General features: G+C 30.1%; 1 protein-coding gene across 50 annotated transcripts in view; it reads right to left on the bottom strand.

Annotated features, from left to right (window-relative positions):
* Syp (synaptotagmin binding cytoplasmic RNA interacting protein) overlaps nt 1-13887 on the bottom strand; it is a 329536-nt gene that overhangs the window by 42649 nt on the left and 273000 nt on the right. For 30 of the 50 annotated variants that reach the window (XM_073960381.1, XM_073960382.1, XM_073960378.1 and 27 more), the window contains 3 exons: nt 10139-10257; nt 9315-9636; nt 7547-7788 (listed from right to left, as the gene is read on the bottom strand). In XM_073960381.1, coding sequence (XP_073816482.1) covers nt 7547-7788; nt 9315-9636; nt 10139-10257 — 683 coding nt within the window. Of the gene's footprint in view, nt 1-2372; nt 2509-7546; nt 7789-9314; nt 9637-10138; nt 10258-13887 lie in introns of all 50 variants that reach the window. The other 20 variants (XM_073960396.1, XM_073960380.1, XM_073960390.1 and 17 more) reach the window with 1 other exon arrangement.

The following is a 13887-nucleotide window of genomic DNA, read 5'->3' as shown; positions in this document are numbered from 1 at the left end:
GCAATTACAAATATCACATTGTCATCCGCAAGTATTTTCAATAACAACAATTTGCCATTCTTTTATGAACAATATGAAAACATTTATAAGTTTATATATACAAGTTTAAGAAAGTAAAATATTAAATTTATGGATATAAAATGGGTGTTGTGTGTTTAGAACTTTAAAAATATTTCAATAGACAAGATGTTAATGACTGGAGATTTACAGAAAGAAATTGTTTCTTTTATTTTCGAAAGTTTAAATAAAATAATTTTAAAAATTATGAGCAGTTTTAGTTTCCAAAATAATTTGTGTAAAATAGTTAATTGGTGAAATAGCATTTAGACATTTTTATAAAAAATATTCTTTAATTTTATGTACGAAGATTATGGTGCCGTTTTTCCATAAATAAAAATAATAATGAAATGCATAAATATGGAATTTGAAATATAAAACAAAATCATTTGATGTAATTACAGATCAATGTAGGAAATTTTTTGGACATTATTACAGCCTGTTTCACTATGTCGAACGAAAATGAAAACGAAAAAAAACAACTAAACTCGTGTATGATTTTTTAATTTTGTAGTTGTTTTAAAGCAAACACAAAGTCAATATTGCCATGAAAACCAAGGTTAAGGTGTTTTTCGTTCGCAATCATTTTCTTTCGACATAGTGAAACAGGCTTTACACCCAGTTTCTGTATTTCGAAATAAGAATGTGTGCGAATGAAACACGCCCGAACTATAGTTTTCGAAAAAGTTTTACCTTTGCTTTTGCTTCAAAACAAAAAACAAATTTGAAAAACTCACAAGAGTTTGGACGTGTTTCTTTCGCACACATTCTTCTTTCGACATACGGAAACAGGCCCTTAATTTTAATGGTTAAGCTTCGTTTACACTAATGCTTATTACTGTATACATTATTCAGCTGTGATTTTTTGACGAAAATTTTTAGATTGTATCATGGCAAATTGTATCAGTTGCTCAAATTCAGTCTAAACGTCAAAGTGTGTTAACATTTCGTTCACTATTGTTTAGCTTTTATATGTGATGCCATTCACAATAGTGCATTTTGACAACTATTCAAGTTGTAATTCGAATTAATATTTTATTTGTAATTCGAAATTTTCTATTTGTAATTAGAATTTTTCATTTAAAATTCAAATTATTCAAACTCAAATTACAAACGAAAATTTTCGATTTACAATTAAAAAAATTTGATTGTCATCTCTAAAAATAAATTCGAATTACAAATCAAATAATTCGAATTACAAATCAAATAATTCGAACTACAAATAAAAAATTCGAATTACGCATGAAAAAAATCAAATTATGAATAAAATAGTTCGAATTTTAATTGGAATTCTCAAATTACAACTGAAATGTTTCGAATCTCAAATGAAATAATCTAATTACAACAGAAATTCTTCGAATTTCATGTGATGAACTGGCGTATTTGGCAATCGACCGTTTACATCAAACAAATCACAACGGAGTAGTTATGACTATAATGAGCACCAATGTAAACCAAGCATCATGGATAAATGATTTGCCCCCTACATTGATCTAACCTAAATTATGAGAAACTATAACGCAGAATTTGAAAAGATAGTCTCGTAGTAATAGGTGATATGATGAGGATGATGAATTAAAAAAATGCGTTATTAAAAATATATTGTAGATATATTATAAAGCAGTAAATTATAGAAAAATTATATTGCAAATAAAAATAATTAAATAGCACAGGAATTTAGTGCATGTTATTTGTTTTACGTTTAAATATTTATATATTTCTTATTTAAAATTAAAAAAAAACCTTGGTTTAAAAAAGGTATTTTTGCTACATAGAGAATTTTTATAGTTCAAATAAAGTCGTTCTTTTCATAGTTAACGTAGAGTACATTTGTACTTGAGTAAATTATCGTTATAATGGTGCTATCTTGATTTGATTTGACATAAAATGTATTAAATTATCAAACTAATCAAGATAGACCCTTGGTAATAGGCCTCAGTATAAACGTACTTTTAGAAATTTGAAAACTGTTATACAGTCGATAAAACAGTTCGTCGTGTGAGTGGAAAAAGACAGTTCACATAAAAAAGTTCCTACCAGGAAAAAAATCAACGTAGACTATGGTAGAAAAACCCGCCCCAGCCAATTGGTATTATTTTAGCCAATTAGAAATTTCATTTGTAGCCAATTGGATTTTTGTTTAGCCAATTTGCGTCTTATATATTAGGTTTATTCAACGCTTACCATATTGATTTCATCATCATCATGGATAGACTTTAGACAAGACAAGAAAATCCATGATAATGTTTTTAATAAATTTGAATAAAAATATTTTTAGAAAAACAGATTTAAAGAATTTCGCTTTGTGAATTTACCTGTTAATTTACCAAATTCCTCTAAAATCTCCTCTTTGCCTTTTGATTTGGGTATATTGCCTACAAACAGGCGCAGGTTGGGCACACTTATATTAATTTTCAGACACTTGCCGGGTTTTATTTCATGATTATCGAGCTAAAGTTATGTGGGGGGAAGAGAAAAAGAGCGTGGGGAAAAATAATAATAATGGGAATTCTTAATGTTGGACATAAATAATAAAATTTAATTGAATTAAATAAATAACGAGGAAATATTAAAAAAACAACTAAATAATAAATTGAAAATTATAAGGGAAATTATAGGAAAAATATAAAAAAAATAAACTACAAGAATACAAATACAGTAGGGAGAAATATTATGGCAAAAATGTCAATTGTAATAAGAAAATACAAATTCATGTTTAGACTATGTTTACATTTACGAAATCCACTCGATTTCAACTGTCAATTCCATTGCTCAAACGTCAAATGAAATCCAGTCGATTTCAGATGAGTTTTCATTTGACGTATAGGCAAAGGAATTGACAGTTGAAATCGAGTGGATTTCGTAAATGTAAACATAGTATTAGTCTTTATTGTAACCCAAAGAAGTTGAACAAATTGTATGATATTTTCATGGGGCTGAAACAACATTTTCTAATCTTCTGGGATATTTGGAAATGCTTGCTGATTGAAACCAAGTTAATTTCTTAATAAAAGCTGATGATTCTGCTTAGTTATATCATCATTTCCGTGAAAACGAGACAAGTTTGAAGGGGTTCAAAATATATATTAAAAAAAAGCACGCTCAAACGTAATAGCCTTGTTATTTGAAAATAACAGCTTAAATATGAGTTGAAATCTATGAATTCTTTTGCATTGAGTCATTTCTGTGAAAATAAAATCTTTGCATCTTATTGGATGTTTTAAAAGGCATTTTAATCATTTGAAAGGAAATTAGCTGTATCATTTGCTATGCGTTACGTTATTCAGTAATTCACACATTACTCAAGTGACATTAAACGTGATAAGACAGGAGAGAGAGAGGTCGATAATACCGTATTATGAATGAAGGTATATTCAATAAGGTAGATTGAAAAAAGAAATCATTGGGAATATTTAAAGGAATTGTTCAACAATACCAATTTTACATAATTCTTATACAGAACGAAGCCAATTGCGTTACATTGCTTTTAATGAAAATTCAACGTGGAATTAACATACAATACTTTAAATTGTCATTATGAATTTGTACTCTTATCTAGAATCTAACAGCAAAATATGCTTCTCACACTCGTCAATGTGGCCTCTATGTGTCGTTTTGTTTTATGATAAGCAATAGTAGTTTTACAAACACCTGCAAATGAGCAAATTCCATATTTTTTTCATTAATTTCATGAGAAAAATATTTGACCCAGAAATTGGCAAAATGTCTATTATTCCAAGATCCAGACCACATATTACAATTGACATTTTTGTTAGGAAATAAAAATAATACTTAAAATTAAATTTCAATAAATGAATGTAGGTAGGGTGGTTAGGGTATGTATTGTAATTACCAATTTAGAATTTTGAAGGCAATTTTGCCAAAATTATGCTGCGTTCCAAAAAATGTTTTCAATAAAATACAAATTGTAAATGTTAATAGGGTGAAAACTAAATTAAAAATTAGGATTAATCAAAGATCAATAAGGGTGTGGTGAGGTGATAGGATGAAATGGAAAGTTAATCAACTAGGGTCTAAAAAAATTATTACAAAGTTCACATGCTCGTTTCAATTGAAGTAAAATAAAACCAGACAATTAAACTAACAGCAGTTGATAAAGTAGACAAGTAGAAATTGCCTTTAACACTACATGAAGATGAGGTGGAAGAGATACGGCAATGAACATGACAAACAGCTTTAGGAAAAATGTGAATTTTTTTCCTCTACTGTTTGAATCAAATAAAAAAAGAGAAGATTTGAAATGTAGGCGAGATAAATGGAAATGTAAAGTAAACTCAGCTACAATAGTTTCGAATGAACAAAAAAAAAAACTTTTCAAACATTCATGTGACATTAAAAGTAGTCTTCCAAATGCGATGTTATGGTTTGGTGGTGGTGGTGAATGCAAAGAGGAGAGAAAAAGTAGTTTTCTTTATTATATAATAAATTTTCCTTGCGCCTCGATAAAAATAAATTTAGAATTTCTTTTTTGTTGTTGTTGGTTGCCCATTTGTAATGTAGGGAAATCCTTCTGCTACTGGCTCTGTTAATAAATGACCTAAAATTCTTGCCAAATAACAAGGAAGACTAGGAATAAATTTGTTTTTGGTTTCTTTTTTTGTCGTTTTTACGTTCCTTGTTACAAAATAATTGCGCAGATAACATCAATATATCTTATAAAGTATTATTATGTTTTTTCTTCTTTCTAGGAGTTCTTAAGGGGATAAAGAAAGAAATACAATAAAAAGTATAATAAAGTGTAACTTAAAAGCTAGATTAGGAGGATAAACATAGGGTAGACGAAAAGTTTGCGATTACAAATTGTAGGTATTTAGTTTAAAACTGTCTGTCTGTCAAAATTTCTTTTCACGTAAATTATATGAAAATATACACAAGTTAAATAAAATGGAAAATTATTAAAGGAGTATTACACTATAATGAACTCCAGTGTGAACGTAGCTTAAAACAATTTTTTCATGTTACTTTAAACTGGGTATATTTCTGGAAAAAATATATGCATTTCAAATGAAACCTAAATTCAGCGATGTAATTCTAATCAATTTAGTCGTTAATGGAGAAATTATTAAATTTTATTTATTTATTATGTCTTATCTGAACTGAAGGTGTCCCCTCCCATCAGTTGCTCACATTCAAGACAGACGTGACTTTTTTTTAAATTTCGTTTGCTATTGTTTACCCATGGCGGAATAAGAAGGTGTTACATCGATAACAATAATCGGTCAAAATATCGCATTACTGTGAATTGCTTGTTTTCCTTTTGTATGTAATTTTATTCACAATAATGCATTTTGACAACTAATGTGATAATCAGCTGTTTTTGCCGTTGTACCTGTATTATTGTGCGTTTACCCCTTAATGCAATTAATAAAGTGAACCAGAAACTACAAGAAAAAGACTATTTTGATTTAAAGTACTTCAAGCTGTCATAATTTTTGTTTACGTTTTCATACAATTAATTGACAATGACAAGGAATTTGACAGATTGGGTGAAATCAGCTGGCTTTATCGTTTCACCTTATGTATTGCATCATGGTTTACCCTTGTATATGATTTCATTCACAATAATGCATTTTGACAACTTGTATGATGATTAGCCGTTTTTGACATAACACCTTTTTATTGCGTCATGCAAGGTATGCAACATTTGTTGGAAAAACGACAACTTCATTAATGTACCAGTGAGAATGGTATAGCGGTATAGCATAAAAAAAGTACAACACTTCAGTGGAAAAATCGCGAAAATAGCAATATTTTTTTGTACCAATTAAATCTCCTGAGAAAACAAAAAACACTAAAATGCAACATTTTTAGCTGTCACATTACATTACTCACATTACAGTGTGGTATACTATGCACGTCAATTTAATCGCTAAATATAGCTAATGCCTAAAATTGACACAAATTCAAGGAAAATGCAGAATTTGTTAAATCCTGGTAATAATAATTATTCTGGCATGTTATTAGCTTGAAAATATCGATTATTTGTATTCAGAATTACTTAGGCACATTAAAAAGCCAGGTCGTCACTAGAAAATAGGCCGAAACACAATCAGAATAAAAGACAAAGGGCAACAAAGTTCGATTTTGTCTTTATTTCTTTATTGATTGTGTTTTCAGTTTAACAGTTATTTTTGCATTCTAATACATTTGATTGTTGAATGCCATTACTAAAAATTTTTAAACATGTTGTAGGAATTTGTAATCGAAAATTTTCGAACACCCAATATTTTCAGATTTTCAGGATAAAAAAAATTACTGAGAATGTGGCTATTTAGCAAGGTAAGCATTTGTAATGTTTACCTTTATCTTGTCACACCCTTACACTATGTTTACATGTACGAAATCCACTCGATTTCATCTGTCAATTCCATTGCTCAAACGTCAAATGAAATCCACTCGATTTCAGATGTGCTTTCATTTGACGTATACGCAAAGGAATCGACAGTTGAAATCGAGTGGATTTCGTAAATGTAAACATAGTATTACACTAGTTACGGCATACGTACCAAAAGAGGAAAATATACTAAAAAGAAACTAAAAAGAAACTAAAAATGCAATAGGAAAGGAATTTTGTTAAAATGTTGTTTTTTTTTTTCAGTTAAAAAAGAGGAGTTGGAATTTTGGATATTTTGTTTAAGAGACTTCTTTTCAAATCGCCGAAAAAAACTTTTTGTAATACATACTTTTCAAACTTAGAATTATATTCCTATTGAAATTGTTATAATACGTTTTTTAGATAACTTTTTGCTTTCAACTCATGCAACTTGCATCAAGACAGAAAAAAAATGTAGAAATAACAACAACTATTGCAATTTTCTTGGATTGATTATGATTATCAAACCATCAAACTTTAGTTATGTTTACATTAACGTTTTTGAAAATTGTTATAGAGCAATTTATTTAATACAAAGTATAGAACAGTCAAAAAGTTTAATGTAAACATAACTTTTTAATAACAATTAACTTATTGAGATTACTATAAAAAGAACTACATACAAATAAAACATTTTTATATAACAATAAAGCATATAAGAAGCTTGAAGATTAAACTAAAAGTAAAGAAATTGATACCAATTACGTTACGTTCATATATATAGAGGTGAAATAAAATGCCTAAGTATTTGGTTTTCATTTAAATACAAACAAATATTACAGTTTACATAAGAAAATAGTAGTAACCAATAGTAAATAGTAGTTTGCCTAAACAAGCCAAATATTTAGAATTGTTATGTTGATATTTAAAGAAAAGAAAAAAAATCAAAATATATGATAACCTAAAATATGAATTATAAGAAGTCAATTATTGAAGTGGATTTCTGATTTAATTAGTCGTTCTCTTACAATTGTAGCAAAAATAGAGACAGATATAATAGTATGTGGCAAATATACAACATATTCAGGGGAAAAGGGGGGAAGAGATAGTGACAGAGATATTCAAGATTTATTGAGTTATGTATGCAATAAATACCTGTTTAACGGCATTTGATGCAGCTTCTCTTGTGGTGAATGTTACAAATGCATAGCCACGATTTGTACCGGTCATTGGGTCCATCATTAATCGTAGATCCCAAATGGTGCCACAATTTTCGAACAGAGGTATGAGTTCATCTTCAAACATATCTTTAGGTATTTTCCCACAAAATACCTCGCAACCATTACCTGGTACGGGACCATCCCAATTGGGTGGTGGTCCACCATATTTGCGCTGGCCTATAGAAAAAAAAATATATTAATAACATTAGTTATAAAACAATTATTACGGTTTTTTTTATTGTTGAAAACTGTTCAATTCGAAATATTTATCATAACTCGGACTGTCTCAAGAAACAAAATTTTGTGTAAAACTGACCAATTTGTTCGTTAGTGTATGCCACACTACATATATGTGAAATACAACACTGTGTGTAAACACGGCTATCTTACTATTGTGATTGATCATATGTTTTGTCTTCTTCTCATGGGGAAAGAATTAAGCTGAAAACACATCCAACGTTTGAGTAAAGTTTTGTGTTGGGAGTTGAGAATAAAACAACAACAACAGGGCGACGCCGACACCAAAGTCCAGCCTTGATCTGTTTGCCGGCATATATTTCAAAAACGGCCAAAACGACACAAAACTTTACCCAAACGTTGGATGTGTTTTAAGCTTTAGTGTTAGTCTACATTTACATGATAATACAATTTTGGTGTGATCATGGTGGAATAAGAAGGTGTTACATCAAATCATACCAAACGTCAAATTTGCTCACAATAATGCATTACTGTGAATTGCTTGTTTACATTTTGTATGTGATTTTATTCACAATAACGCATTTTGACAACTGGTATGAAGATCAGCTGTTTTTGGCGTTACACCTTATTATTCCACCATGGGTGTGATGTTCATCATGATACAGTTAATAAGGTGGACCTGTACAACTTGATTGAAAGTACTTCAAGCTGTCACAATTTTTGTTTACGTTTTCATACGATTTATTCACAATAACCATGAATTTAACAGATTGTGTCAAATCAGCTGGTCTTATCGCTTCACCTTATGTATTGCATCATGGTGTTTATTTTTATACAATTTACGCCAGATACGTCAAAATATACCAGTTTGTCATAGTAAAAAGTACTAATGTTTGGTTTACATTTACGAAATCCACTCGATTTCAACCGTCAATTGCTTTGCGTATACGTCAAATGAAAACTCATCTGAAATCCATTGGGTTTCTTTTGGAATTGACAGTTGAAATCGAGTGGATTTCGTAAATATGAAGATACTATAAGAAGACACTAAAAGTTTTGCTAAAAGAAATGTGACTTTTCGAAGAGGAAAGTAAATGATTTTTATTCTTAACATAAGATATAGAGGAACCGAAAATAATAGTAAGTTTACATTAACGAAATCGAGTGGATTTCAACTGTCAATTCCTTTGTGTATACGTCAAATGAAATCAAATCTGAAATCTATTGGATTTCATTTGACATTTAAGCAATGGAATTGACAGTTGAAATCGAGTGGATTTCGTAAATGTAAACCTAGCATAAGTTTGATTTGCTTTCAGGGAATGCAGGTTTGTATTTTGTTATACCGGGTTTACACAGTACAAACGTAAAAAATCATATGTTGATATTGTAGAGTTTCTATAAAGAAATCTTTCAGTTTATTGATATTTTCAAAATTTTTTTTTTTTACTTTCCCAAACATATGTTTTGCTACTTTTGTGAATTATTCTTTTTTTTTAACTTACCCGTGGTTACATCTAAAGTATAACCGGTACGTTCTAAGATTTTTTTGATTTTTTCCTCATCTGGTCCTTTAACTTGCACTGTTGTGGCTGGTGTTGGTACACCCTGTTGACTGGCTCGACTTTTTTGTCGATAGGTTTTCATAACCCCACATAAATAGGCAGATTTATTCGATACATGTTCCAAATTTGATTCAAGGAACTGACTTAATACATTCAAGGCACCATCGACCGGAAACTCTTTGAGCGCATCCAGTGCGCGTTCATCTAATTCTACATGGGCGAGTTTACCTGTTTTATATATATCATCAAGTTTACCGGCAACCTGAAAAAAATGGCAGAGAAAATAAATATACAAGTTGTAGTAATACTGTTTACGATTCTGTTGTGACAAGAAATTTGCACGATAGCGGTGGTTTCGAAAAGAAACGTCATTTTAGAAAATGCTTAAACCGAAACATTGTCAGCAAAGCATATCAAAGACAAAGGAAAAAGTTCGAATTTTTCTTTATTCAAAGGTTGATTGTAGTTTCTTTTTTTTGGTGTGTCCGAACGTTTCCTCATATAAAATCGAATTATTTCAGATTGAAGGTCAATATATGGTCTTATATTGCCTCCCATACAACATTATAATTAAATTTTTACTATTTCGTCGCATTCAGACATAATTGCCTACTTAATTTCCGTTGTTTGTTGTTGCAGTAGTTTTTATTTTAGAATTTTTCTTTTCCTGATTTTAGTGTAAATCTTCTTGTGTCATTTTTCGAACAATTTGGCTATTAAAGTTATGCACTATGTCACATTAAAGATATCAGTTTTAAACTTACTTTTTTATCTAAGCCATATTCCAGCAGTTTTGGATAGTCCTCTGTTCTTTCACCATCTCCACGATCTTCTGATTTTTGATTAATATCTTCTACCAGTTCGCCATTGCCTTCCGCCATTTCTGTAAAAAAACAAAACAAGAGCGAATGTTAAAATCACTATTTTTTATATTTTTCATAAATAACATTCTTTGAAGAATACAGTGACAGCTGTCAGAGATATAAAGTTGTAATAATAATTATCAATTAGATAAATTTGTTTACATAAACACATTACTGAGAATTGCTTGTATGTGATTTTATTCACAATAATGCATTTTGATAACTTGTATGACAATCAGCTGTTTTTGGTGTTGTACCTGTATGATTGTGCTATGGTTACAACCATGGTGGAATAATAAGGTGTAACGCCAAAAACAGCTGATCTTCATATCGGTTGCTAAAATGCGTTATTGTGAATAAAATCATATACAAAATGTAAACAAGCAATGCACAGTAATGCATTATTTTGAGCAAATTTGCCGTTTGACATGATTTGATGTAACACCTTCTTATTCCACAGTTATGGTTACAACACATGATGCAATAAATAAGAAACTACAACAACAAGACTATTATGACTGAAAGTCCTTCAAACTGTCAAAATTTTTGTTTACGTTTTCATACGATTACACATTTACAGGTGAAATGTATAAAAGCAATGTAATGCTAGGTTTACATTGAAACATTTTTGTCCAAATGTACTTCTAAGGCGTATTTACACACGAGTTGAGAGTCGTTGTGCAGAACTTAGTGGAATAAGAAGGTGTTACATCAAATCATACCAAACGTCAAATTTGCTCACAATAATGCATTATTTTGAATTGCTTGTTTACATTTTGTATGTGATTTTATTCACAATAATTCATTTTGACAACTGGTATGAAGATCAGCTGTTTTGGCCGCAGTACCTGTATTATTGTGCCATGGTGCAGAATGATGTGTGACATGTTAATATGAGATGCCAACCTCTTAAGAAGGTACCTAGCCACATAATGAATTCGATTCTAGAAAGTGAAACGGAGTGTTGGTACATCAAATTTCCACGGAAATGAATTCATTTGAGATAATTGTTTACCAAATCATTGAATAACAGACAATATCTTCACCCTTTTCATAACTTTTTATTTTCTAAAACAATTAACACCACGAAATACCATTATCTTAGAACAAATAACAAAAAAAAAAAAACATTTAACCCACAAGTATCACCTTGAAAGTTCATTGAACGTCCAAATTTTACAACAAAAAACCTAAGTACATATAAATAAAAACAAACAATGAAATAACGTCGGCTAAAATTTGTTATATTACCATCGATAATTAACATATGCATCTATGTAGGGTAAGTGCACCAATAGTCGGCACTTTAAGAGTTTGCCTAACTTCAATCCTTCGCCATTCCAACACAATTTGGCCAATTGCAATGAAATAAAGCTTATTTGCTTCGAAATTTAGTTTACTTTCCGATGACATAAAGAAATTTTGAATTATTTCTTTTAAAACTTGTGAAATTTGCGAATTTATTAGAATAGTGCTTTTTTGCTAGTAGTCGGCACCATTTTCCAATAGTCGGCATCACATGTTCCAATAGTCGGCACCTTGCATTTTTGTATATAAATGTTCTTTTTTATTATTTTAAATAACAAAAAGCATACTTTTACACAAATAATACATATTTCAACCGATATTGCTTTTAAAAAATAAATAAAATAAAGATTTTGTTAACATTTGGAATTCATTTAAAATTGTTAGTTTTATATTTGTTTTTAACATAAACGAAATTACTTGAAAGATCAGTAGTATCTACAGTATTAGTTCATATTTCAAATAATTTTACATCATAAAAGTAAAACAATTGTAAATATATTGCTTAAATAAATTATTTGGTGCTATAGTCGGCAACTATTACCCATTGGCGGCATGACACAAATGTACGCACTTCAAACCATGCCTAAATCACTAAAAAATCATTATTTTAATCAAACTATTTTTATTAATTAGACTTTAAAGTACTTATTTAACATTTTTGTACAATTTTGAGCTAAAAATAACGGACAAATCGGGTGTTTTTCACCCCATGCCGACTTCTGGCAAACTTTACATTTTGTTGTCCCTAAAGTCGGCATCGGCAAAAAGGCCAGAATTAAAATAATTTTTTAATAATTTATTTTTCTAAAGTGTTCTTTTGACTATTCTTTACAAAAACAACAACAATTTTGTAAAAGTTTTTTAAATTTTAATATAATTACAGACATTATTATGTTGACGTATCCACTAATTTTTTCTTAAGAGACATGCATTTTCGGTTGTGGTGAAAAACGCTCACTAACAAAAAGCTAAATTTCGATATAATAAATGGTCTTAGCTCAATGAAATTTTACACATAGTTAGCTGAGAGTATTGTTAAAGCCTTTTTGATATTATTTTCATATTTTGTTACAGAAATTTTGAGTTATTTAAACTCAAATACGAAAGATGCCGACTACTGGTACATGCCGGAGATAGGAGCACTTACCCTATATGCATGCATGCATACGCTTAGAAAGTTGGGCAGAAAGCGGAAAACCAGCAAACCAAACCACATGGTCACCACCACACAACACACATGAGTATGAACAATAAAGTGAATGGCCGACTGCTGTTTGATGAACTGCGTTTCGCGAAAAATTGACAACAATTGAAATGAAACACAACAGAGAGCACAGCGAACATCAAACAACAAAATCGGCAAAAATCACCAAAATGTCTGCCATTTGAACATACATACATACAAAAAATACTCTGACGGTACAATGAACTCGAGCTTTTATCATCAGCATCGTTATTGTTGGTTAGAGGGAATATGCAGGCCACAAACTGCAGTGGGTATGGGTTAGTCGTCACCATCATTATTAGCATGTTTGTGGCATCTTACACTAAATGCCTATAGTCATCATTACCACTAAGTCTATCGTGAATTATAGCTACTACTTCATGATGTTGAAAAATTCTTTACATGATTATTAACCACAACCGCAGACTGCAAGGTTTGTGGTTGGTAAATAAAAGTATTTTTACTCCCACGTTAATGAAAATAAGTATAAAATTGGCTTGACATAATTGGAAGTTCCTCAAAAGTGTGAGCAACCTTTTTTTGGAAACTATATATACAATTTATCAATCTGTTATAGTATCGGATTTAACAAATCCACTGGGTTTCAAATGTCAATTCCATTGCGTATAAGTAAAAATAAATCCTCATAAAGAAGCTTAATACGACAAAAAGCTCTAATGCAAACGTATTTTAAGACTATTAAACTATAGATTTCTATACGATTTTGTCCTGTCAACTCGATGTGTGGCCACACAGCTTTATGCAATTGATTAATTCCATTCAAAGTGTTAACAACCTGTTACTGAAGAAAACGCCCTAAAATTTACGTTTGCTCAACTTTAATAGTGTTCAAATCAAATTTGTAGATTTTTGCAGGTTCTGGAACTAACATGAAATTACTTGAATTGATTTCTTTACGATTCTTTCAAACTACTTCAATGTGGGGCATCTATAAGTAATTAATTTAAACTGGTAATATGTCAAGTTTTCCTGCTTCTTTCCATTAACATTACTCTCTCTTATGCTTGATTTACATTTACGAAATCCTCTCGATTTCAACTGTCAATTCCTTTGCGTATACATCAAATGAAAACTCATCTAAAATCCATTGGATTTC

This window comes from Musca autumnalis, unplaced genomic scaffold (genome assembly GCF_047663935.1).
Source record: "Musca autumnalis isolate F117 unplaced genomic scaffold, ASM4766393v1 scaffold_1, whole genome shotgun sequence".
NCBI lineage: Eukaryota > Metazoa > Arthropoda > Insecta > Diptera > Muscidae > Musca > Musca autumnalis.
The sequence above is the reverse complement of the archived record's forward strand: the minus strand, read 5'-3'. Positions and strand labels throughout refer to the sequence as shown.